Raw genomic sequence first — 25,146 nt, forward strand, 5'->3', positions numbered from 1 at the left:
CAACTCCTTTCCGCAGCAGGTAAGCCAAGCCTGCCATCCACATCTTCTGTTGCCATGACTGACTCCTATTCCTCTTCTTTTTCAGTGAGGAAGAGAAGACTTGCAGAGTTGAATGGGCCTATTTTTCCCAAGTGCAGAACTGGAGTGTAATTCCTGGTTATGGAGGTCATTCCCGGTGATCTGTGCTACACTGTGGAAATCTAAAGGCAATAAGTGCCTTGACAGAGTATTTGTGGTGCCTCGGTTCTGGTTTATGCACTAACAGTTTAAATTAACTAGTGGCTGTAGTTGAAGATTTTATGCAGTAGGACTGTTGATGTTTTCTGTAGAGTTGAAAACTATTCAAGCCAATTTTATTCAATCTCAGTTTAGACTACATCCCAGTGTAAAAGTGACTCTTAATTAACCTGGGACCTAATTTTTCTATAAACTTCCTGCACAGTGTTTCATACAGTTAGGATGTGGTATGCATGAGTGAAAGATACAACTGATCCACACAAATTATAAAAGTATTAAAAAAATACTTTATTTTTTTTTTCAAATTGATCTCAAGTAACTATAGAGAAGCAACTAGTTTAACAAGCACTTCTACTACTTCTAAACATGGCTAATTTCAAGAATTGTGAATTACAATTTTTTACCATTTGCTGAGTCGATCAGTTGGAGATGCTGTTTCAAATGCATCCCTGTGTTTCTTAGAAAAAAAATTGAACTCCGCCCCCTGATTAAATGGAACGTAAGGCCACCAATTATAAAACAGAGTCTCAAAAATTGAGCTGTTTAGGATAGGTTAATATCCTTCTATCCTATGCATGTCTGAAGAAAACCATCACCCTTAGATATGTGATGCAAATCTTAACCCCATAGAGACAGCCAAACTAATGAGCAAACTGGAATCCTCTCTTCTAATCCCCACTCCCTTCAGTTTCCTAATGTTAAAAGCATATTTCCAGTGCATATCTGGATACAAGTCAAATTCTCTCTCTTCACTGTTCTGTCTAGCTGACCGTGTCCATTAATTAAATTTTCTTCTGCTAGGGATTGTTTCTCCTGCTGCCGTCCCTACCATCTGCATAAATGCAACAATAAATGCTGTGCCCTAGAAAAGCTGTTAAGTGAAATCCCCCAACCCTGAAGTTACACTGCATACAGTCTGACAGCTTTTTGTCAGACAGCCTACCACCCATCATCTAGCCTGGGAGGAATTCCCCGCAGGTTTGCATAGCTCCCAGACATGCAGTGGACTGGACCCAGCACTATCCCATCCAAAACTCCCACTATTAACCTGGGAGGGATCCTGCTCAGCAGGAAGAGTCTCCTGGCAGAAGCATTGCCGTACTGAAGCCTTATTTTTGGACTGATGGCAACATCTCCTAGCAAATGTTCTCACTTGCTAGAAATCTGCCTGTTAAGAGGGAAGTTTTGCAGCCTTTTACACGAGTTCCAGTAAAAGTCTCACAGATTTCTTCAGAGCTTGTGTGCAAATACCACATATGATTTAGCTCTGACCAGTGAAGCAGAGAAACACTATACTTTCGGCAATGTGGGAAACATATTTGTTGCTCTTCAAATCTTAATAAATGTGCCAGTGGTGTCAAATAAAATGCTTCACTATAGCTTCTTCCCCCCACCCTGCAAGTTCCGTAAAAATGCAAAGAACACAGAAGAAAAATACTTGAAAAGCAAATTTTTGAAAAACAAGAAGAAACTAGCAGACAGCCTCTTTCTTCCATATGCACTGCAAAGACTTCAAAACAGTCAACTAAATCATCAAACCAAAGCCATACAGTTTCAGCTGAGCCATCCACTCAAAGTTGCATAGTACAGGCTCAGCTCTTCCATTGGCTTCAGAAGAACATAAATAGAGCTTATCCTGGGAAATCCTGATGGTGCTAAGAAACCTGGACATGCAAGGAGATGCATCTGCAGAGTGGGGAGCACTACCATGGATACTACAACAGCATTTTTTCCTGAATGAAATAGCCCTAAAAAAACCCCAAAAAACCCCACAACCAAAAAACAGCAAGAACTTTGTCCTGTATTTCACTGTAGCAGCATCCAAATTAACCATGCAGCCCAAACGTGTATTAAACTGGCAGGATCACTCCAGGTTCCTCAGCTGATCCTTATCAAGCTGCTTTGCTGAAAGATGCACGTGAGAGCTGTGCAGCAAAGACAGGCTGTGCTGAGCAGCATTAGGCTTTGTGGTGAAAGGCATCAAGCTGTGCAGTGATGAAGCAACAAAACAGTAATATTTAGGTGCAAATGGATCACTATTTATCCCAGCAGCTCTCCAGGAAAAGGGGAAAAAGCCATCTGCTGATTGCAGTATCGGGCATTCACAGCCAATCCTGCTTAACTCTCACTTCTCCTGGAGCTAAACGTGCCTTCTCTCAGCCATTACCACCGAAGTGCCTGGATCCCAGCACACAGCATTTCACACGGCAAGTCCTTATTTGCATTAACCTGACAAAACTGATACAGAAGCAAGGAAAAGAAGCTGCTCATGGGCTAACTTGCAAGAGGGAGGCTAAGGATGTCTCTCTGCAGTAGAGGAAACTTGGCTTTATGTGCCTTCATCTGCACATCTCAAATCCTTCTCCTCCCTTGCCCTAGTGCAGGAAGGACCAGAAGAGGCCACACGGCTCCCCTCTGCCTTTGAGGTAGAATCTCCAGCTGCCAGGAGCACTCAGGAGAATTGTACCTTGTAGCCAGGTCTACCACGTGGCAGACAGCTAGCTAGGTTTCAGCACTTACCTCTGCAGAATTAAGCACCTCCAATGTACAGGTGAAGTGTATTTGTGCAGTATTTTAAAAATTACAGTGGAAGCACTAAGGGTTATTTATCATCATAGGAGCGTCAGAAGTTTATATATAAAATATAGTTGTTGCCATTCTATGCTGATAAGTGATATAGAAACAGCTTTCCAAACAGATTACAGTGTTCCAGACTTGCTGACAGACTGAATTATAAAATTGTATTCTTTTTAGCCTAATACATGAAGAAAATAGCATAATATGCAAGTTGGGACACTCCCATCAGTGCTCTAGACCAGGCCTGCAAGTAGAGCTTGCATGTTTTTCCACAAATATTCCAGTCCTCAAAAACACAGAGGTTAACTGGCCAGCAAAGCTTGGGAGGCAAAATGCCAGAGTACCATAGGTACTGCTTAGATTTCTGCTGAAGATGTCCACTGAAGGGAATTTTGCAATTTCTTCTCCAGTATGCATTGTGCACAGATTTACTATTAAATACCATCCTAGAAAGATTCCAAAAGGAGACATTCATAAGTTTCAAAGTTTTGCTTCATGAAAGGAATGGTCATAAAGACAGTTGCTGAACCATTGATTTCACAGTAGCAATACTGGAAGTAAGAAGAAATGCTTGCCATGGCTTTAATGGCACAAATGCCCATGTTGTTAAGTTGCTAGTCAAGCCAACAATGAGGCCTTGCTGAATTTATAGCACTGGGGGAGAAAGTTACAATCTATATGAAAGTAACATTGCCCTAACTGTCACTAAGCAACTGCAGAAACCTGAGTAAACTGTTTTCCTGCTTTTAAAAGTAGTTTCCAGTAAAAAACCCCAACAAACCAGGAAGTTATTTTGATTTCTTAATGACTAACTATTCAGTACCAAGAATGATAGTAAGTTTCAAAGACATTTTTCCGTCAAGACACATCTTCTACACTATTAATAAAACCTTTCTGTACATTCTACAGCATCAGGCACACAAAGCAGCAAGCGGAAAAGTATTTTGAGCTCACATGCTGTGGAAGCCTTCAAATTCAATTTCTCCACTAATAGGAGCTGGAAATCGCATCAACATCTCACAGCTTTTGAAAAACTCAACCCATGTTTACAAAGCACAAATGCTCCCCAAATCGTGGATAAAGGATCTTGCAATCTCCTTACAGATGTTGTTGACATTTATGCACACGTGTCAGCATCACTATCACTTCCAGTGCCATTATGCTGTTATTTTGACAGTCTCTGTGCTCCCCTCTCTGTGCGTCTCAATTTCATCATGCTTCAAGCTGAAATTTTTTTTCTAGTGCAAGCAGAACTGAGCCTTGGATATTTCCTGTCCTGACAAGTTGAGGGAAACAACAGTTCCCACAGAGACAGAGCATTGGAATGAGGATTACTTCTGCCGTTCATCCTACAGGTCACACACAACAAGTATTGCTGGGCAGACAGTATCTGTGGGCATTTGCTTGTTACAAGAGGGGTCCTTACGCTGCCTTCAGCCAGTTTTACACCAGAGTCAAGTCAGGCTTCAGGTAACTACTCCTTCTCAGTAGGTATAAAGCAAGAGATGCAGGCAAATGGCATGTACATGGAAAATACCTTCCACTCTAATCCAGTCACATACCCACACCCAACTGATATATCTGCTCTTTTCACACCCTAGCACTAGTTATTGAAGCAAACGCATGATCATGGAGAGGTTGGACAGATCCATCTCCATGCAAGAAGAAAAGAATGAATTTTTCTTATATCCCTTCAGTCTCTTTTGAATTGTGAGCAGCTGTGTCCCATCGCACATACTCTGCTCCAAAATCCCCAAGGTAGACGCCACGCTACAAGACTGTACCCACGGAGAGGAATCCTGTAGTGCTGGTGATGGGTTGGGCACTCTGGTAATTTACGGCCAAGTAATGGATGGTTTTCAGGGCATACTCTAGGCCTAAAGGCAGCATATGAACAAGACTTTCCAAGCCAACACGTTTTCCTGATTTCCAAACCTAACTGAATAACAGATAGGGATCTGGTTGCAGAAGCCCTTTGCATTAGCACGTGTCAGATTAGCTAATGAAACAGCTTAATCTTTTCCTGCATCCAGCATCCTTTGCGAGACACGTTCAATAGGTACCCTTGGCCGTCTCCTTGTACATTCACATTCCTCCTTAAGTGTCTGTCCTGAAGCCCTTGAAGTCACCTTGAGCTCTTTCTCTTGACAAACAGGACAGCAAGCTGTAAGACCTTTGTTGCAACAACTTGGACATGTCAGGACAAGCTGCCGGCAATGCTGGCTGGAACAAAGTTTATACTGGTCCCACAGTGTCCCACAGTATCTGCATGCTGGAGGGAGGAGGAAAAGAAACAGTTAACACCCACTTACCCCATCTCTTCCCTTGCAGAGGGTTCTCTGTGGCACCAGATGGCTGCAATCTTTCATTTAAGTGGCTATCTATAGTCTTTCAGGTTTTTAATTCCTGCTTTAGTTGATCTTCTAGAACCTAGTTCATTTTTAAACTTCTGATTTTGATGTAAAAAATACTTAGGACAGTTGTGTCTCAGGACAAAGAGAAAGTGTTCGCTAGTGCTTCCTCTAGTTCCGATCAGACAGATTTAAAGATTCTTGCTGCCCAGAGAAGAAGAAAGATATGCTGGTGGTAATTAAGCCATTATGCAGGAATGCTGCATGCTGGGGAATAGGGTGCCATGGGACTTCCTTTCACCTAAAGGCTTGTGCAGATTGGATGGCATGTCATTTGCAGTCCTGGTAGAGTCCTTCCACATCATCAGACAGGTTTTAACCCTTTAACTGAAAGCTACAGCCCAGGTCAGCTGTAGCATCAAGAAGGTGCCCACCCCAGCACTTCCCCTTGAAACTTCAGTAGGGATGGCTGTGATGTATCCAGAGTGTGTTCTGTTTCTACACCAAGCCAGGCACCTTCAAGATGCATACAGTAATTGCAAAGGAGGAATGGGAGTTTATGCTCAAAAAGTTACCCACTCAGAGAAAAAACAGCACTGCTTCCTAAAAAAGGCTAGAGCCAAATTCCATCTATTTGTACCTGGCAACTGAGAAGAAGAAAACAGGTATTTCATTTGCAGTATCTGAAGAGCAACCCCAGCCAGAAGACCAGGCAATGTTCTTAACAACTTTACCTAGAAGTCACTGAAATTCTACAGGCTACAGAAACTTTTAAAGCATGAAAATAACAAAGTGCAATAGAGCTTAGTGCCACCACTCTCCCAGTGCCTGGCAGTCTGTGCTGATGTTCTGTGAGGTCACTGGAGCAGAGAACTGCTGACAGCAGAACTATTTAATGCTTCGGTCACTTGGCTAACCACAGTCTGATCAGCACTCTGGGCAACAAGCGGGTAACAACAGCAGTAGTGCTTGACATACATCTCCATAGCTGCAGATGGCTCATAACAGAATCTGTTCTGCAGGGCATGCTTCCTTTTGCTGCCCCAGTTTTAAGGAACTCTGTTTAGTGAGCCCCTTTTCTCTCATTTCTGTTTTATGTGTTGAAGCCATAGAGTTGATCATCATCATGAAAAGTGATGGCACTAAAAGATCAAAGCGAGTATGAGGAAGAACTACACAGACCGGTCTGGCTGCCCCTAACCTGCACATCTCTGTGGAAATGATTGCAATACCTTCCCAGCCTTCTGCACTTGCATTATCTAGTCCTACCTGAGATGATATCTTCATTGGAACAAATGGCGTAACGATCATCAAACACAAACAGCTTCCCCCTGTAGAATCCATCTGGAAACTCTTCCAGGTACTTGTGAATTCCACCTTTTAGCTGGTAAACCTCTCTGCACACTGCCTGTTTAAAGCATATTAGCAGAAAAGCTGAAGGAGACAGCAGTAGTAATGGGATGCCAGAGTTCCCAAAGCAAATGTAAATGTCAGGGGTCAACGAAAAGCAGCAGCTTCTCAGTGACCATCAGGTGGCACCATGTGCCCTCACAACTCCAGGCAGTGCCGGGGATTACTGGGCAGCTCCACAATGCTGGCTTGTTGACATGAACCCAAATACGCATTTAATATTTCAGTCAAAAAAAAAAGGCTGGTAACCTCCTCAGCTGAGGGAGGTTTGCTGCATCACAGATCAAACGCTTTTGAACCTCTCCGAACCACTGCTTTTTCTGTTTTTATGTAGTGAGCTGTTAGCAGGAGCAGAATGTCTCGGGGTTCACATTGGTGCAGCAGAGGAAAAAAAAAAATCAAGGTTTGAATCTCTGGACAACATACATGTGTGCTGTTCCCTTGCTCCTTGAGGGAAGGATCCAGGAGAAGAGTGGGATGGGAAGCACAATTAGAACAATGCAGTGTGCTGGATTTAATTCCACAACACTGGGAAAGCACTGACTGGCTGATTTTCACCACTCTGAGATGCTCAAGCTGTGCAGTAATGACCACAGAGCATAACCTAGACAGAGCTTGTTGAAACACCACAGAATGCTCTCAAGCCCTCCTAAAACACCACTACGACAGGGCAGACTTACAAATCTCTCTTCTCAGCAAATGCGTTATATAATTATTTTCAGAGTGTCACTGCTGTGACACTAGTCCATGCAGATCACCCTGAGCTGCATTAAACTACCCACGTCCTTGACAGACAGCACAAAGCAAGTGTGCGTCAGAGACATTCATCTCCCCAACTGCTCGTTGAACAATTTGTGCTCAGTAAGAACTTACCAGCAAAAGGAAAGACAGCTGCCCTTAAAGCAGTCTCAACTCCCCAACACTTGTGCCCTCAGAAGGACATCTCACCTTGCTCCGTAGGTAAGCAGAGCCTCTTTCACAACGAATCCCTCCTGTACAGTACATCAGGACACGCTTGTCTTTAAAAAGCTCCAGATTTTCATCTATGTAGCTGGGAAAATAGCTGAACTTCCTGATATCTGGAGCCAGACAGCCCTGGAAATGTCCCTGCAATAACAGACGGCCATGTGACTGGTTACAAGCAGTCTTACATGGTAGAGGTCTGTGTCTTGAACTAGAGGAAGTAACAAACCTTTGGGCCACAACACTCATCTCACTGCAGCTACATTTATGCATCAAAATGCCTGTTAAAATCTGTAAGTGGATTCTGGACACAAATCTCTCCTCATACAAACATAAAAGAGGGAGCTAAGCAGAACAGAATTGTCAGAGAGAGGATGAGCCACAACAGTGCCCGAGGGCTGGTGGGTGTGACAGCAGGATGCCCCTATTCTTTTTGATATATGGGACAAGGTAAAAATGCTGAAAAACATCCTTACAAATTACACTACTTTTACTTCAAGCTGCGTGGTATTCACTACTAACGTTGTATGGATCACTTTGTCTTCTTCCTGCCCCAAGCTGTGTAAGTATTCAGCCAGGCAGGCTCCATGCTGAGTCGCTGAGCAGGTCCTCTGCTGCTTGTGTCTAATGTTCATTACTATACTGAACTTTGTACATAATACAGTCAATCTGGAATATGGAATCTCTTCTTCCAGTGAAGTTACACCCCCACAATGTGAAATGCTTCCCCCCAGCACCTGTAACACTGCAAGAAGCAGGTAAACAACACTTACTATTTTACTTTCATAGAAGTTCCTACAGTCCAGCAAGATGGTATTGCTTTGTCCTTGATTGGCCTGAGACAAATACTGTTCTACTTCTCTATGAAATTCCTGAGGGGATAAATGGATTCCTTTAACAACAACAACAAAAAAAAAAGAAAAAAAAAAGAAAAAGAAAAAAAGAAAAAGAAAGAAAAAAGGGAAAAAAAGAAAAAAAAAAGAAGTAAGAAGCAGAACTACAAAATAATGTTACTCGTGATCTCATTGATCCAGATTCTCCTCAGATTTCCAACCAAAAATTTTCTGTGATGGTTCACAGACTTTTCATCCCAATTAAATCAGCCAAGTTTATCCATGTTTGGCTTCCTATTGGCAAATGAAAGAAAACACAACACTGTTCCACATGACGGAAGCAGCAGTAGACAGGCGCCTGTCTGTATGATCTTTGTTATGTCCCCCGGCAACTCATGCAGTTGTAAAAGAAACAGTGAAAAATGTTTCCCTCCCCTTTGCTCAGCTTTCATTACATTTGGAGGTACAGAAGCATACAGAAATGCTATTTTTTCAATGAAGTAAAAATGTAAAATTTCCATAAGCATGTATCACTTTCAGTACAATTTCAATTTACATTAAGTTTCTGAGCTTTCAGGTTTCTCAGGACTTAGGACTCCCAACCTACTGAAAAACAAAAAACCTCTCCCACCAAAATCCTGTACTTTATTAAAAAATAACCCTACAAGCAACCCACCAAGTAATTGGAACCATCTCCATAAAACTCTGTGAAATAGGAGAAAGGGGGAAAAAAAAGGAAAAAATATCCAAACATACACCCCACAAACTGCCAAAAACTGAGGAAAAATAAAATCCCATGCCAAAACTACTGAAGAACAGGGATGGGGAAAACCACAAAAAGATGCTGTAGAAATTTACCACCAACAAAACCTCCTGCTGGAAATAGAAGACCCAAACTGCTCTGCTAATTGCTATTTGCTGTACTGCTGCTTACCACCTACATAAGTGTCCTCATAACAGATGCACAGCCAGTAACATCTTATCAGGCATAATCCACACTAAGCAGCTACAGGTAGCAGAGAACAAATGCAGCATTGTTAGGGGAGTGGCACGAACCTGATTCAGAAGCTGGCTCTGCTGTAAAGGCGGAAGCATGGCTGTTAATGTCAACACAAGTAATGCCAGGTCAGCAGTCCCTAACATAGGAACATGTACGTATTCAACTGTAGGCTTCAGTGGGAGTCTAGCATCTTCTAAAAAAAAAAAGCTCTCAGCACCCATAGCACCAGAATCCACTGGACCCACAAGAGGACTCCATGAGAAGCTCTTCTATACAGCTTGGTTCTTACTGCAAGCTGACCATAAGAAATCATTTGACCTCTTTATATGGTATCATTTCTGAGCAGTCTCAAGCACCTACAGAGTATTTAGAACAAGTATGAATAAATTAATGCATTGAGGTGTCTTTCCTAACCATATATAGTTTCATCTTGCATCTGCCTTTAGGAGGTGTCTAATGACTTACTCCCTGACTAAAGCACAAGGTATGTCCGTACCCCAAAACAAGGTAGCTTCTTGAAGTCATTTGAACTGTTTCCCACAAAACAAAAAGTTAATTCTAAACTTTTTTGAGGGAGCTAAACACTTAGCAAACCATAACCGGGGCCAGTAACTTTTGACTACCAGCAAGAGATCCACTTCCATATCTGCTTCTCCTGTGTCCTGGCCACCGTGCAGAAGGAAGTATTTTTGATGAAGGTACTGTATTCTTCACTTACCTCTCACTTGGGTGAGAGGCTTTATTTTTGATGAAATCAACTTACCAGTTTCTTTATAAGACACTATCTTTGGATCAATGCCCATAGGTACAATTTCTTTGAATACTCCAACTCGAAGGTCTGGGAAACAGTGAGCTCCTCCTGCACTGCTCTAGGAAATTAAACACAAAAACAATCCACCAAAATTTGCCACATGTCAAGATGAAAATTATCCACTCACTTTGATTTCTACAGCTCACTAGAATATCAAAGTTTCTTAGTGGCTGAGGGAAATAAATGTCTCTCCTGCTGACATCCACACTCTAAATCCTGAGGTTTAGGCAGTGGACCCCTACCATGACCAGGCAGACAGGTGTCTTAGGCCCACTGACTATTCTGCATGTAGACAGGCGCCATTTGGCACGAGGAGCGAAGTAACCAAGGAGCAGGAAGGAGAACAGATCTTCATCAGAAACGAAATGCCACTAGCACCTATCATGAGAAAGTCAAGGCCCATACAGAGCATGTTGATTCTGACAGGAACCTTAAATAATCTCCTCCAGTAATGGATCATGTCGACACATCTGAGCCCTGTAGTTCTCTTCAGCCCCTCTAACCCCTGACACAAGCACAGCTAGGCCTCCAGTCATGACATATGTGATGGGAACTGCAGTGGTTCATGGGCATGAAAGAGATGTATGGGAGGTCAGTCAGCCTCAAGATTTGTTAACAGTGGAGTCTGACACCTCCTCACCCCCCCCACAAACTCAAGTGCAGGATTTCCCCTTTGGAGGTCTCGGCAAGCTCTTTTTGGTAGGCACCCCTACTGCAGGTGACAGGACATGAGAATTTCAGCAGGGCTGAGCCTCAAATGTGGCTTTGGCACCATCAGGCATATAAACACTCAAACAAAAACGCAGTGCTGTGCACCGCTGTCCCGGTTATCACAGAAATCAGTCTGCAGCAACTACAGTGGCTACTATTTTTGTAGCCCCAAGTGCAATTTTCACTCCTTTATGCCCATGTCTTCATGGCACAGGGACCTGAAATCGCCACTTACTTGCATATACAGCATACAGAGGAACTGGGAGACTGAAAATACGATCATGTACTAACACATGAGTGTCAGTGCCCAGACAGATCATGCAGGGTTGGAGGTTTTGTCAGTGTCAAGGTAAAATTCTATCCCTGTTTTGGTTTTGCATCTACATGTCACTGTAACTAACAGGTCACATTTACCCTTGAAATTCAGCCAAGCACAACAGACAGTTAAAAACCTAAGAGTGAATCAGCACTGCAGCTCTACATGAAATTTGAGTTTCACTAGCTCCCTTTTATCTAGTTATTTATGGGAAACCAAAATAATACTCCCTGCAAATAAAACTGCATGGAAAAGAAAAATGCTGTAAAAGCAGCAGCTTTCCTTCGTCACAGAGGAAGCAGTACCTACAGTGCTGGGGCAGCAAAAACCTACCAAAATGCCATACGGTGCCAGCCACAGCTGCCATCACCATCTGAAGACAGTAATCGGCCCATATGCTCAGGCTCAAGCAGAAGTTAGCACCTCACTCTCCCTCCAGTCAGGCACTAACTGGAGTACGGAGAAACCTCTTGATTCTGTATTTTCTCTAGAAGACACTGAATTCATGGAACTGACAGTGCATCTCTATGGATGCCAAAGCCTGCATGAACCTAAACCAGTAGACTTCTAGGTGAGGATCTCAAATCAGGGTGAAGAGGAGAGTGTGAGAATACTTTGCTTGTGTAAGTGTACGTTGTAATGCCTTGGTTTTGGCAGTAAAGTTGGAGTAAATGCTTGTTAAAGAATGGTGGGGCTGAAGCACAGTCCCTCATTCACCTCTAAGGGTCGTTTTGCAACTGCACCCATAGCTGCCAAAGCTTGTAGCAGCTGCTACCACTGCTCACGGTAACTGTTGCTGCTGGTGAAAACTGGCAGACATATCTAAACAAAGCAAGGTTATGAACCCTTGGCTTAAATCAGTGCAGAGAGAGCAGAACTGCTAAAGCAGAAGTAATACTATCAAGAAGCAATGCACTTATTTCTCAAAAATTAAACATCCTGCACTAACAATATCTGTGTAGAAATTATTGTTTTCATACCTTGAAATCCTCTTGACGCAAAATGCCTTTGAACAGCGGCTGGGAAAGCATAACTTGAATGTAGAGATTGGCAGCTACTTTGCTTCCACCAACTGTGCCATTAATCCCTTCTGAAGCAACTCGTACCTAGAAGGCAAGAGGAGAAGCTGGGGCTAAGGCTTAGTAATAGCAAAAACAGATCACAGTGAAATTAGCAAAATATGACTGGGTGACAAAAGGCAGACACAGAAGTATGTCCAGAAAAGAGACTACTGAGGCAGGAAGGAAGGAAGAAAAAGATGGTTGTACTGAAGTTGAACATAAAGACGACAGTAAATAAAACGGGGATGAAACCCCAGTAATCACTCTGGAGCCATATCAAAAGAATGACATCTAAGAGTCAGAAAAGTTTGTGCAATAAACAGAAATGTTAACTGGTTAACAGGCAAATCCTGCAGTCAGCATTAAAATTCCCACTGGAAGTCTGCCTCAGGAAGAACAATGGGATTAGTGCTCAATGAGTCACACAGCTGAAAGGAAAATGTGAATATACATAATATTGCATGTAATATTAAATTTCAGTGTGACTCATTTTATCTCCAGGACTGACAAATGAACAAAAACTCTTTAGTGGAGGAAAAAACCAAAAACAAAAAAAGACTGAATATAAGAGGCAAGGAAAAAACCAACTGGTTGAGAAGGCAAATACTGTTTGTGTCTTGGAGACGAATAAAAAAAAGAAATTGAGAAAAATAGCAACCACCAGACAAGATAGCTGAGCAAAAAAAGAAGTGAATGTGTCAGGACATTTCACTCCCAAACCTGTGCTGATGTAGAACAGGGAAGGTGCCTACCACAGGCAGAGAAACAGAAGCTGCTTAGAAAGCCAGCTCAAAGATGAAAGTAGTCTCCTGCTCTGAGTTGCCCTCTTGAAAAATCCTTCTCCCCACAGATAGCCTAGGAACATCAGCTTCATGAGGCTAAAATTCACCTTTGCCCACAGCCTCAAGAGGCCAGCTAAATAAGCCAACTCACCTCCTTGGTCTAGTCTGGCAGGAAATAAAAGAACAAGGACTCTGTGCAGGAAGGAGCACTGCTATCCTATGGTGTGATCTAAGGTGTCAGTTGCTCTTATCTCGTTCCTGACAGTATGGATTACAGCTCGGTGTAGTGATTCTGCCTGGAAGACCACTGCGCATTGAGGAATTAGTGACACACTAACTAAGATTATCTGTTTTATTTTCTTTTTCTTTTTCTTTGTAGCATTAGCTCTTAAATAGCATTTTAAATGGCACTTTACTGAGTCTGAGTGCCTTTCTTAATGGGATCATAACAGCCTAGCATCTTCTGGTGCAAAACACTTGTTTCTCCACATGCCCCATCATCCTGCACTAAGCAAAGATGTTTTTTTGTTAAGAACACCACCATTGCTTAAAACCTTACCTTGCCAGTGAGATGCAGATGCTGGCACAGAGCCTTTTGCCAAGCACAGAGTTTCTCTGGATCCTTTACCTCACAGTAACAGTAATACAGAAGTACTTCTCCCACCTTGCTGTCCATAGCACGGCAAAGATGAACAAACAGGAGATGTTAGGATTGAAAGCACAAAAATGCAGTATTGCATTAACCCTTCAAAACCAGACAATTTTCTTCTGGCAGATGTGGAGAGAAAACCAAACCAAAACAACAAAAACTTTGGAGGGATCAGCACTGCTTAGTTTGCTTTATTTCCAAGAGGGAGAATATGAACTAAAAAAGCTCCCCTATTCCTAGTTCTCAGGACTGGTTACACAATGAACTCATCTGTGCCACATGGGACATCTCTGCCAGTGGCCTATCACATGCTCAAGTTTCTCTCAACACACAGGACACGAGAACTGCCATGTTCTGTGTAAACAATTGTCCCATTAAATGCTTTACTTGACAAACTTGCACTTGAAAAGTCAAGTGCTTGAGCTATCTAAATTAAAAAGGAAAAATTTTCAGTGAGATTGCATGCACTGGCATTCTGAGCAGCACAAGCCAAACACTCTCACAGTCAGAAACACTTTTGTGAGTGTACTTACAGAATCATAGAATAGTTTGCGTTGCAAGGGACCTTTAAAGGTCACCTAGTCCAACCCCCCAACAAACAGAGAAAAGGGACCTGTGCAGAGCATACCTTGCTGTTCTGCTCTTTCCTGTTACGGTCCTTCCTTATAGATCTAAGCTGTTGAGTAACGTCTGTACGGGTCTGCTTAAACAACGTGGGATGATATAGCTCTGATAGTTCAACCTTCCAAAGTTCCCACCTTTACCATCAAAAAATGCAGTGTATCTACTTCTGTATCAGCACAGTGGTAATTTGCATGTTTTATACAGGCATGAACAGTTGTGAAAGAAATTCAAATAAACCAAGCGACTCCTGGAAGGTACCTACATCTATTGATCTAAAGTAGTATCTCAGGAAGGTATCCAAAGCACCTGAATATTTAAAAATATATCAGGGAAGAGTCTTTCTATATCTTAAAGTGTCACTTGACTGAACTTCACCAAAAAAAAAAAAAGTAGTACTGGCAGAAGATCACGTAAAGTCTAAGCAGCCCAACAACCCACTCCCAGCCAGTACTGGATGTACAAATTGCTGAGGGACTTTCGTACCTTGTCAGATCATCATAGCTAACATGGCTTGTGTCTGGGAGCACGCAGGAGATCTCAGGACTGCCGTGCGAGCACCCATGTAGCCCGTCTGCACTGCCCGCAGGAGCCGGGCCGCTCGAGGAGCTCACTTCAGCAGCTGCCTGCTTCGCCGCCAGCCCGGCCTGCTGCCCGATGTCCCCGGCGTGCTGCAGGGCCACATGCCTGTGAATGCCGGAGAGCTCTTCGAACGCCTGCCGGCAGCACCGCCACCGCACGCCCTCTCCGCCGGCGGAACACCGGGCTGCGGCCGGAACCTCCTTCGCTTTGACGAACTGAGAAAAGGCCTGAAACGCACCACAAGCGCGGCCCGTTACCAGCGCTCCCGCTGCTGCCCGGGACCCCCCACCAATCCCCCGGACCGGGAGACCGACCCCGAGGTCCGCCCCGGGCCCACCCGTGGAACCGCCGGCCCCCTCCCCTCGACCCGAGGGCAGCTGCTCCCGCCGGCGGCGCCAGCCGCGGGCCTCAGACCCGGGCGCCCGGCACCAGCTCACCTTCCTCCGGGCGAAGGCGCGCTGCTTCTTGGCGGCGACGGCCTCGGCGCTGCCCCGCGGCGACCCCGGACCGGCCGGGGGTGCCTCGCCCGGCACCATCTCCGCCTCAGAGGGGCCGGGCCGGGCCGCGCGGGCCGCGCCGGGTCGGGCCGGGCCGGGCCGCGCCGGGCGGGGCGGGGGGCGAGGCCCCGCCGCCGGGACACGCCCGGTGTCCTCTTCGCACCAGTCCCTCCCCACTGCCCCCGCACCGCCCGGCCCCACGTCCCGGAAGTCCTCCGGCGCGGCGCGCGCACAACAGAGAGGCGAGCAGAGAGGCACGGCGCCGCGCGCCCTTTATCCCGGAAGCAGAGGTGCGGCGGGCCGGAAGCAGGCGGTGGAAAGGACCGCGCTTCCCTCTGGCTCGCGCGAGGCGTCCCGCTGCCTCTCCTCGCTTCCCGCCATGTCGCGGCGGCGGCACAGCGACGACAGCGATGGTGAGCGCCGCGACAGTCTTCCCGTCGGCTGCCTCCCCTCTTCCCTGAGGTGGCGGGGGCGGTGCAGGCCGGGCCGGACCGAACCGTCCCGCCGCGGGAGGGGGGTTTGGGCGGGATGGAAGGCGGCCGGGCCAGGGTCTCTGGCAGTAACGGTGTGCTCGGTGTGTTGGAGCAGGGCAGCCCCACAAGAGGCGGAGGACGTCGGAGCCGTCGGAGATCGAGGAAAGGCTCGAGTCGCTCATCTGCAGGGTGGGAGAGAAGGTAGGCGGGCCGCTTCCCGACCGGGGCCCGGGCCCGGGCGGCAGCTCGAGAAAGTTGTGGATGTTTTGGGGTTTTTCTGCCTTTCTGTATGTTGTATGTTAGTGGTTCGTGTGTAGAAACCACCCCCCAATTTTTTTTTTTTTTTTTTATGAGACAGTTGGAAAGTTGTCAGCTTTTGCAAAACTGCGTGGTTAAATGGGCAAGTGTTTAAAGCCTTGTGTTTTCCAAGCAATGATAAGCGTCCAGCGAGTGGTTATCACTTCGTGTCTGCAGGTGTTGCTGCAGTTTCCAGTCTGCCAGGGATGTGGAGGAGCTAACTTGGTCTGCCTCTGGCACAAGTTTCAAGTCCCGACAGGACTTGAGGCTAACGGCGGGGGGAAAGGATAAGGAGAAAAACGATGGTGCCCTGAAAAACAAGTCGTGAAAGTGTTTGGTTTCGTGCGGTATCACTAATAAAGGCTTAATCGCCTTACCAAGATGTACCCTGAAGGCTGTGTTAGATCTCGCATCCCAGGACAGCACTGGAGTTCCTTGTGGGGGAGGTTGGTGATCAGGGTGATCAGCTCTTTCTTTCAGGCAGGTGAAAGTAGTGCTTTACTGCTAATGGAACCAAATCACTGCTCTGGAAAGGGAGGTGACATAAAAGGATGCTCTCGCTCAACTTCCTTGTCTTCACGTGAGAGTCAGGGGCTGGTTCCTATTGCCTGGTGGATGATGAAACCTTTTTTTTTTTAATATTTTCTATTTTAGAGTAATTCATCTTTGGAGAGCAACTTGGAGGGCCTAGCTGGTGTTTTGGAAGCTGATCTGCCAAATTACAAAAGCAAGATACTAAGAATACTATGTACTGTGTACGTATGCAGGAGGTCTGGGAATCTGGGAGGTGCTTTCTTCTCTGTGCGTAACTTTAGTGTTTAATGCCAAGAATGGCTTTAGTTCCTGAGTGCTGTTGCAGCGTAGAGTTTGTTTTACTGCAAACAAAAGAAATAGCTTGTTGTGTACTAGGTATAATTCATGAAAAATACTTCTTTATGTTACTTGGACTTGAAATGTGTACAAAGGCTGAAAGCAGATAGAAGAAACCTCAGAGCTGCTTTTCAGTAGTAATGAGAACGCAGTGATGCTGGGCAAGATCCTGTTTCCCAATAAACTGGTTAAGAGCACCAAAGCTATTGGCTGCTAGTACTTATTTAGTCTTACTACCTGTGCTGTTTTCTCGTTGCCTGTTCCTCTTCTCTGACAATGAGATGCTTGTGTCTTCATAAGCCCATTCTCTAGAGGAGGGGAGCTGGGAATGTGAAAAGCTAAAAGCAAGCTCTCCGGTGGCTAGCAGCTCTCCTTCCTCTCCCTAGCAAAGTGCGGGAGCAGAGGTGCCTGGTGTCAGGGTCACTGAGCGGTGTCTGAAGGAGGGATTGTACGGGGTCTGTGGTAGTAGGTAAGAGAATTATGAAGGAGTGGTGTGAAGAAGGAGAGTGTTCCAGCCCATGCTATGGTTTTGCAGATACTTTAAATCTGTTTTGTAGCAATGATTCTTAAGTAAATAGTACTTTTTTTTTTCTTATAGCAGTAAGACAGTTCTGAAAGTATAGAGTTAGCTTACATGCATATAAAAATGGTTGAGGAAAATTAATTCTTTACCTTTAGTAGGACCTGACCTTCCCTATGCTGTGCTTAACATCAGTTACTTCGACTTGGGAAACTGAATCAAAATTAATAGCATAAAATGTGTACGCCTCTTGTGTAATCTTGCTGATGCTGTATAATAAAATTATTTCTAAATTACAAACTTGAAACAACTTCTTACATCCTTGCATAAATTCTGTCACTTATATTATTTGACCAACCCCCTGCAATACTCAGGAATTAGATACAAATAAAAAGCAAATTCCTTAAATGTATTTGAGTGGCACCACCCTTTCTAAATTACTCTAGTTAAAAAAAATTTATTGTAAAATATTAACCATGGGATTGAACTGTAAGATCACAGTTGCACTTTTTTCTTATTTCCTCATGAGACAAGCTTAACTTACAATAAGCAGATTCTAAGATGTTATGCAGTTGCCAATTGGCACACGATGAATAAACAACTAACACCATGTTTCTTTTTCTGTGACAGTGCACGTCTGTTACCAGAAAAGCTTACTGTTTACACGACACTAGTTGGGTTGCTGAATGCCAGGAACTACAATTTTGGTGGGGAATTTGTAGAAGCCATGATTCGTCAGCTTAAAGAATGTCTGAAAGTCAATATGTATAATGAAGCTGTGCATTTAGTAAGTGGTTTTTTGTTTGGTTGGTTTATGTACATTTTTCCTCATCCTTTTTCTCTCTTCCTTCTTTCACCTTTTTGTTCCAGAAGAGCTGGGCTTTTCAGTGTGTTTTACAGTCTCCTCTGGCATCAATGAGAAGTGCACTGTATATATACCAAGAGGAAATGTGTGTTATGTGAGAAGTATTTCCTTCCTCAGGGGAGAGAAATCATATTACAGTTGCAAAATTGACTTCCAACTGTGTGTTTTCCCAGTGACAAATTAATTTGCAGTAAACAGAGGTGCTTCCCCCTACCTGTTCTACAGTCAAATGTAAAAGATAGATGAAAGTCATGCACTTTTATTGTGTTCAGAGGAATATGATGTTCTTGTGACTGACATGAGGGAAAAAAAAAAGAAAATGAACAGTCTGGTTCTTAAAAGCTGTTTGATGGCTGTTATCAGGCCTGTGTTTTCATTCTGCTAATGAGGGATGAAGTTCAAGCAGGCAGTTTTAACTGCTGTGTGTCTTTGAAACCGTTTGCTCAGCTCTTGCTGCTTATAGATTTTGTCTGCAAAAAGGTATTAGGACTTCAGGAGTGTCTGATTTTGAAGCCCAGTGCCAAGGTCCCCAGATTATTTGAAGCCCACTGGTGAAAATTAAGATTCTAGTATTTCAATGCATTGTGTCAAGCAACTGCTGTTCAGCTGTGGGACACTTTTGCTGATTAAAAACTCTGAATGTGCTGTCCTTTGGCTTCAGCTTCACCTTCTCTGGTCATGCTCATATACAAATGGCTTGTGAGAGTAGCAACCAAGGGAGTGGCAGTGGAAATCTTTCCTCAGCTTTGTCAAAGACTTTTCAAAGACTGTTCAGAGCAATGAATATCTGGAAAGTAAGAATTTGGTACCTTTCTCTGTTGCAGTTGCTTTTTGAATACTGAACTGTCTGTTTAGCCCAAATTGCTTTCCCAAGACTGCCTTCAGATTAAAATACCTGTGTTGATTTTTTGGACTACCTTTTGTGAATGTACCCTTAAGAAAAAATGAGCCTTTAAGGAAAAAAATATGTGCTATTTTAATTCCTAGAATTTCAGCCCATATTGTCTGTTAAGATGGTGGTGATACTGGGAGGGCTTGGGTCTTACCAGGGCCTTGTTTAATTCTGAAGGCAGGATACAAATAAAGAGAGGGGAGAGGAAAAAAAAGAGACACCACTCTGCACCAGATGTTTTCTACTTAAATTGCCATTTCTGTCAGTCTGGGTTTCCTATTACAGTGCAGCAAAATCAAGGATATATTCCTGCCATGGAGTCTTTTTTCTTCCCAGGCAAATAAGGTTATTTGATTCCCACCATGCCATCAGTCTGTCACATTTCTGAAACCTTAAAGTGCCAGTACTTTTTACATAGGCTATTTCAGTGTAAGTGTCTGTATTTGTGAATAAATAATTATATAAATTAATCATGTATAATGGCATACAGATTCAGCACTGCTGTTTCCTGATGCACATCTGGACTCATGAAGCAATGGATCAATCCATCTTCAGCTTTTTAGAATTTTTTTTCTTCCATTTCTGTAATTTTAGTGATCTGATACCATTTAGAAAAGATAGAAGCACAAGTATTTTTTTCTGTAGTACCAGTTTGCATGCACTCTTCCTTAATTAGAAATATTATCCTTGTGATGTTATTGCCATAAAACAGACTACAGATGTTATAATAAATGATATATTAGACAGTGCTTATGGTACTTGCTTGCTAGAGTTGAAAGGTGAGTCTGTACGGTGTGCAGTGTTCCTGCCTTTGCAGTAATGAATGAATATTTTACTTTTATTGATTTTTTTTTGATTAAGTAATGTTTATTTGTTCTTGCGCTATCAGTTTAAGAAGTATTAATTTAAAACAATTTTTTTGGTCTTTTAGGTTCGTTTTCTGTCTGATCTTGTGAATTGTCATGTAATAGCTGCACCTTCGATGGTAGCTATGTTTGAGAATTTTGTGAGTGTGACACAGGAAGAAGATGTTCCCCAAGTAAGGAAACAATCTGTAGGCTCCTCTAGTGCTGTTTTCACAATTTTTCTATACCATTGCTTCTGTACTTATGCTTAGAACAGGAAAGTTTTGGTGACAGCAAACTAAGTGAACTGTCATGTGCAGTTTCCTTAGCATGAGTAAAAGGAGCCTGTGGCGGTTAGAAAATACATGCATACAGTAAGAAAGTATGGTCCTTTATGGTGTGGTAGCTGAAGTGGATTCCTTTTACTGTACTTTGGCAAGTGCCTAGTGCCTGGCTTGTTCTGCTGTATCGACAATCTGCAAAAGGACTGTGAGAGTGATACCATATTTTAAGTCTGCTTGTCACGGTTAAAGTTAAAAGTGATACTTTTCAAGCAAGAATACATTTTTTTCATGGCTTGCCAATCCAGTCTTTAGCTGCTGGTCTTTACATCCTCCCAAAATAATAGCTTTGCTAAAGTATTAATTTAAATTAAAATGGGGTGTGTGTATGAAATCTTTTGGAGCTTACTCGTATACTTAGATTTCAGTATATTCCTTTCCTATAGGTACGATGTGACTGGTATATGTTTGCATTTCTGTCATCTTTGCCTTGGGTTGGAAAGGAGTTATATGAGAAAAAGGATGCTGAAATGGATCGTCTCTTGTCTCAGACAGAAAGCTATTTGAAGTAAGTTGGGACCCATTAAAAATACTCTTCTCAGCATCTATTCAAGTATGGATTAATAGCTTTGATTATTGCTCACTTAAAAGTTCTGAAGTCTTTTGTCTGAACCATTCGGGGGTGGGGGGGGAAATGTGAAAATAGAATAGGTAGAGAGATTTTTGAATTTGAAACTTTCGTTGTCTATTTTTAGGATACATTGAAGGTCTTGTTCTGCTCATGCTGGAGCAGGTACAGGTGTTAAGTGCTGTGACCACTGATAGGTTGTTCCTTTAGTGCTCTGCAATGTGACCGCTTCCTGTATAGATGCTTCAAGTTAACATTGTCATCAAGATATGAGAATAGAGATATTTTAAGTAGTCACAGACCTGGTTTTTATATACTGTAGATTTCATCAGCTGAAGAGATCAAATAGTAGCACAGTTGCAATAAGAAAAAATTGCTGCCCTAAATTAGTCTTTTAAAAGTCAGGTTTTCTTTCCTGTGTAAACAGACGCCGCCAGAAGATTCATGTACCCATGCTGCAAGTTTGGACTGCTGATAAACCACATCCACAAGAAGAAGTGAGTGGACTTTACATTGCATTCTTTCAGAAAGTTTAAAAACCAATTTTTTACTAAGGTGTTCTTTTATCATGAAATTAAAAAGCACTTCTAAAAGTATTAATGCTTTGAATTGTCTCCTGTTTGTCATTAATTCTAACATGTTCTACGTGAGGAATTATCTTCCAAGTCTTGGACCTAAATTAAGTTTATATGGAGTCGAGTACAAGAGTGTTTTGTTGTTTGCTGACAGGCTCCTGAGGAAATGTTATGAAGTGGGGAACGGTTGTAAGCTGTAGTATTTGGTTTGGAATTGCAGGTACAGGGCTTCATGTTAAAAGGACCTTTGTGAGAAGCAGAATGTAATTCCTTACTTATCCCTTGATGTTTTCCCTCTGCAAGAAAGAAACCTTTGTAGTGGCTTTGCTTTCTCAGCTCTAGGAAGTGCTAAACAAATAAGTAGAAACTGTATGCAGCAGTTACTGTGCCATCTTTCACAATTAAGCAAAAAATATTGAGGGGGAGGTGGTATCTGGCTAGTTTGGTGTGGAATTTGCCTTTTCAGATATTCTTGGGCTTTTTTCTTTCCACTAAGTTTGAGGACAAACTTAGCTGGAAAGTGAAAGTCTAAATTGATCTTCTGGGAAGTTTTGGTTTGGCCTTCTTACATTTTGTTCACTGTTCTAATTAAATCATGCTCTTAACAATGATCTTGTTAATCATAATTTGAAGAGATAGTATGTCTTATTATGATTTATTTGTCAATGTGAATATTGTGCTTGCCCAATATCTGAATTTCATTATTTAGCTGAAAAGAGGAAAGATTAGCGTTTGAGACCATGTGTTACCCAGAGTACTGTAAACGTGACTGTTCACTTCTGCTGCTAGTTGTTACTAGTTTTGTTCCCATTTTTGTAGTGTGATAATTTCAGTAAATGAAAAGCACTTACATGTAAAGACATTCCTTGCACCAGTTATAACTTGAAACTTGCATTCAGGAAGGCCACAGGCCTCCAGAGTTCTTGGACTGCTTTTAGCAAAAGAGTAATTGAACAAAGCAAGCCTATTGCCAGTTGCATAGGTGTCTGTGCCATCTCTGGGAGAATGCTGGGACTCACGATTGTGTTGAAAACCATGGCAAAGGTATTTAATATTTGACGGTATTGTATTTGTCTTGAATATGCAGTAGCTGCTAGTTTTGATTGCTTTGGGAACAGCATCGCAGTCCTACAGAATGTCCTTCCAATTTTATTGTCTGTTTTAATACCACCAATGAGCAGTGACTAAGGTAATGCTCGCTGCTGTAGTTTCACTGGCAGATTCAGAGGATGGCCGTCATGCTCAGATTCCTGGCCTGCCTGCTGGTGTTTTAAAAACCTGCCAGCAGTTAAATTTTACTGACACGATGTTGTGTGGAATTAGGAGCAGCTCTGGCATTTAGAATTATTAAATTATTTCTTGGTTTACTGAATCAGCAGTTTAAGAAACTTTTTTTTTTTCTCCCTGAATGGAATGTGGAATTTAAGAAATATGTTTCTGATAGTTCAGGGAACTGCTGGCTTTGTTACAAGTTTCAGCACATCTGATGTTTCTCACCTTTTTCCTTCAGTATTTAGACTGCCTTTGGTCTCAGATTCAGAAGTTGAAAAAAGACCGTTGGCAAGAACGACACATTCTGAGGCCCTACTTGGCTTTTGACAGCATTCTTTGTGAGGCGCTGCAACACAATCTGCCTCCGTTCACTCCTCCGCCTCACACTGAAGATTCAGTCTACCCAATGCCAAGGGTTATTTTTAGGATGTTTGACTACACAGATGACCCTGAGGTATGTGATTGCTGGGGGGAGGTGGTGAGCAGATTTCACAGTTAGGTTCCTGAGACAATATTGGTCAAAATGTGATGTCCCCTCTCCCCAGGACAGTGAGTGGTTTGAAGACCAGCAGCAGTTCTGCTTTGGTACTTCTGCAGAAATGAACTAGGTTACCAAGTTACTGTACAAAGCAAATCTGTGAGGAGCAGAATTTAGGGAGTGAGATGTTGTGATACTTTCATTTAGAATGACAATGTTGGTTGAATTCTCTAATGTCTCTAGTAAAACTACATTCACAGAGTTAGACTTTCCTTCCATAAAGTCAGTGACTTGAGTCTTTTTGCAGGCTAGGTATTTATTGTAATGTTTAGAGACTATTGTTTACTCCTCTGTTAAAATCCGTTGATGCATATTGTGGAACAAATGAGTGTTTAATTGCAAGGAGTTGAAAGATCCATCTATCTCAACAGTCTGCCTCTGACATTGGTCAACAGCAGATACATAGACAAAAGTGTATAAGAATAGGAAAAGAATATATACTACTTTCCCCAAGTGCTTTTATACCTGCCTTTGCTTTAAGTCTGCTGCCTTTTACCTTCATTTATTGACTGCTGGTTTTTGCAATGAACAAGACCACAACTGTGAATTCTTTCTGCTCTATCCTGGCCATTCCTGACTTACTTTTATCGTATTCCAGCTCAAGTGAGATTTTTTTTTTTTCCAGGCTGTATGGTAGTAACCTGCCTGATGGCTCTGTAGAGCAAAGGAAGAAGCAGGTGCTCCATGAACATATAATCATGTTCTCTAATTTTGTTTCCGTTCTTTTTATAATGAGTCCTAGTATTCATTTTGTTTTGAACATCAGTCTGAGGTTTGTGTGGGACCGTATCACAGCAGTTTCTCAGTCCGGAAGGGTACAGGGCAGCTGGAGACCTCACTGTGTTTATGTGAAAGTTGGGCTGTTTTTTCCACCTGTAGATGCATGTAGGATAGTTTGCTATCTGTGGTAACACTGCATTAGCAGTGATTGTTCATGAGTCTTAATTCTTTTTTACCAGGGCCCTGTCATGCCTGGCAGCCACTCTGTTGAACGATTTGTAATAGAAGAGAACCTTCACTGCATCATCAAATCCCACTGGAAAGAGAGAAAGACTTGGTAGGAAGAGCTTAGCACTATGGGGACCTGGTGCCTTTTATATGCTACCATGGCTTCGGTGCCATCAGGGATATGCAGAGTCCTGCACTGGTATAGACAAGAGCTTGAGATTAAACATTTCCTAGAGCATTTCATGAACTTGATTTACTACGTTTAAGTATATTAAAACGGTTGCCTTGGAATGCTGTGGGTCTGTAATATCCAGATAACGGTGAGTCTATATGATTCAGGGTGAAGGTGGCTCCTTGGGAACAGAATTCCTTGATAATACAGGAATTGCTGCAAAAAATATGCAGACACACCTTACTTTTCGTGGGAGCACTGTGAAGAGTGTGGTTGTGTTATGCTTTGTGGAATTTTGAAGCAGCCAATGTGTTGGGGCATAGCAAGCCTTGGGCTGGTTCATCTGCAGCTGATTGTTTATGAACACAATTTTGCTTCCTACTCCTCCTTGTTGCAGTCTTCTCTTTGGGATTACCTGGCAGAGATAATTGAGCTCACTCTGGGAACTCGTTGCAAGGCCAGCAGATTTCATTAGTTTGAATTCAGCTGTGCCAGGAAACAGTCAGGGCACTTTCCTTCATTTCTGCCTGAGCAATATCTGATGTGGGTAATTGAGAACTGAGATGGTT

General features: G+C 43.0%; 3 protein-coding genes across 6 annotated transcripts in view; 2 read left to right on the top strand and 1 right to left on the bottom strand.

The window, feature by feature from the left end:
- TMOD1 (tropomodulin 1) overlaps nucleotides 1-1,604 on the top strand; it is a 30,140-nt gene extending 28,536 nt beyond the window's left edge. For all 3 annotated transcript variants that reach the window (XM_054810820.1, XM_054810819.1, XM_054810818.1), the window contains exon 10: nucleotides 86-1,604. In XM_054810820.1, coding sequence (XP_054666795.1) covers nucleotides 86-150 — 65 coding nt within the window. In that variant the 3' untranslated portion in view covers nucleotides 151-1,604. The remainder of the gene's footprint in view (nucleotides 1-85) is intronic.
- On the bottom strand, nucleotides 525-15,570 carry TSTD2 (thiosulfate sulfurtransferase like domain containing 2). Of its 2 annotated transcripts, XM_054810816.1 has the most exons (9): nucleotides 15,342-15,570; nucleotides 14,809-15,131; nucleotides 13,612-13,720; nucleotides 12,190-12,315; nucleotides 10,135-10,240; nucleotides 8,312-8,430; nucleotides 7,524-7,682; nucleotides 6,435-6,573; nucleotides 525-5,086 (listed from the first exon to the last, which is right to left on the bottom strand). In XM_054810816.1, the coding sequence occupies exons 1-9, from the start codon at nucleotides 15,438-15,440 to the stop codon at nucleotides 4,827-4,829; spliced, it is 1,440 nt and encodes a 479-aa protein (XP_054666791.1). In that variant the 5' UTR covers nucleotides 15,441-15,570; the 3' UTR covers nucleotides 525-4,826. The 2 variants fall into 2 exon arrangements, with proteins under 2 accessions (XP_054666791.1, XP_054666792.1); XM_054810817.1 differs by lacking the exon at nucleotides 7,524-7,682.
- Nucleotides 15,571-15,679: 109 nt separating this feature from the next.
- The window catches only part of NCBP1 (nuclear cap binding protein subunit 1), a 31,823-nt gene continuing 22,356 nt past the window's right edge, over nucleotides 15,680-25,146 (top strand). The window contains exons 1-9 of the mRNA XM_054810815.1: nucleotides 15,680-15,814; nucleotides 15,990-16,075; nucleotides 16,826-16,926; nucleotides 18,192-18,348; nucleotides 20,250-20,357; nucleotides 20,891-21,012; nucleotides 21,500-21,569; nucleotides 23,158-23,373; nucleotides 24,417-24,514. Coding sequence (XP_054666790.1) covers nucleotides 15,781-15,814; nucleotides 15,990-16,075; nucleotides 16,826-16,926; nucleotides 18,192-18,348; nucleotides 20,250-20,357; nucleotides 20,891-21,012; nucleotides 21,500-21,569; nucleotides 23,158-23,373; nucleotides 24,417-24,514 — 992 coding nt within the window. The 5' untranslated portion in view covers nucleotides 15,680-15,780. The remainder of the gene's footprint in view (nucleotides 15,815-15,989; nucleotides 16,076-16,825; nucleotides 16,927-18,191; nucleotides 18,349-20,249; nucleotides 20,358-20,890; nucleotides 21,013-21,499; nucleotides 21,570-23,157; nucleotides 23,374-24,416; nucleotides 24,515-25,146) is intronic.

The sequence above is a fragment of the Grus americana genome, chromosome Z (assembly GCF_028858705.1).
Source record: "Grus americana isolate bGruAme1 chromosome Z, bGruAme1.mat, whole genome shotgun sequence".
Taxonomy (NCBI): Eukaryota; Metazoa; Chordata; class Aves; order Gruiformes; family Gruidae; genus Grus; species Grus americana.

What these genes read in the sequence shown, in the direction of transcription:
- TSTD2 (XM_054810816.1), bottom strand. Translation starts at nt 15,440, where the DNA reads ATGGTGCCGGGCGAGGCACCCCCGGCCGGTCCGGGGTCGCCGCGGGGC. An exon ending in GCGCCTTCGCCCGGAGGAAG is followed by an intron (nt 15,132 to 15,341) that starts GTGAGCTGGTGC and finishes GGTGCGTTTCAG; the next exon opens with GCCTTTTCTCAGTTCGTCAA. An exon ending in CAATGAAGATATCATCTCAG is followed by an intron (nt 5,087 to 6,434) that starts GTAGGACTAGAT and finishes TCCTCCCTCCAG; the next exon opens with CATGCAGATACTGTGGGACA.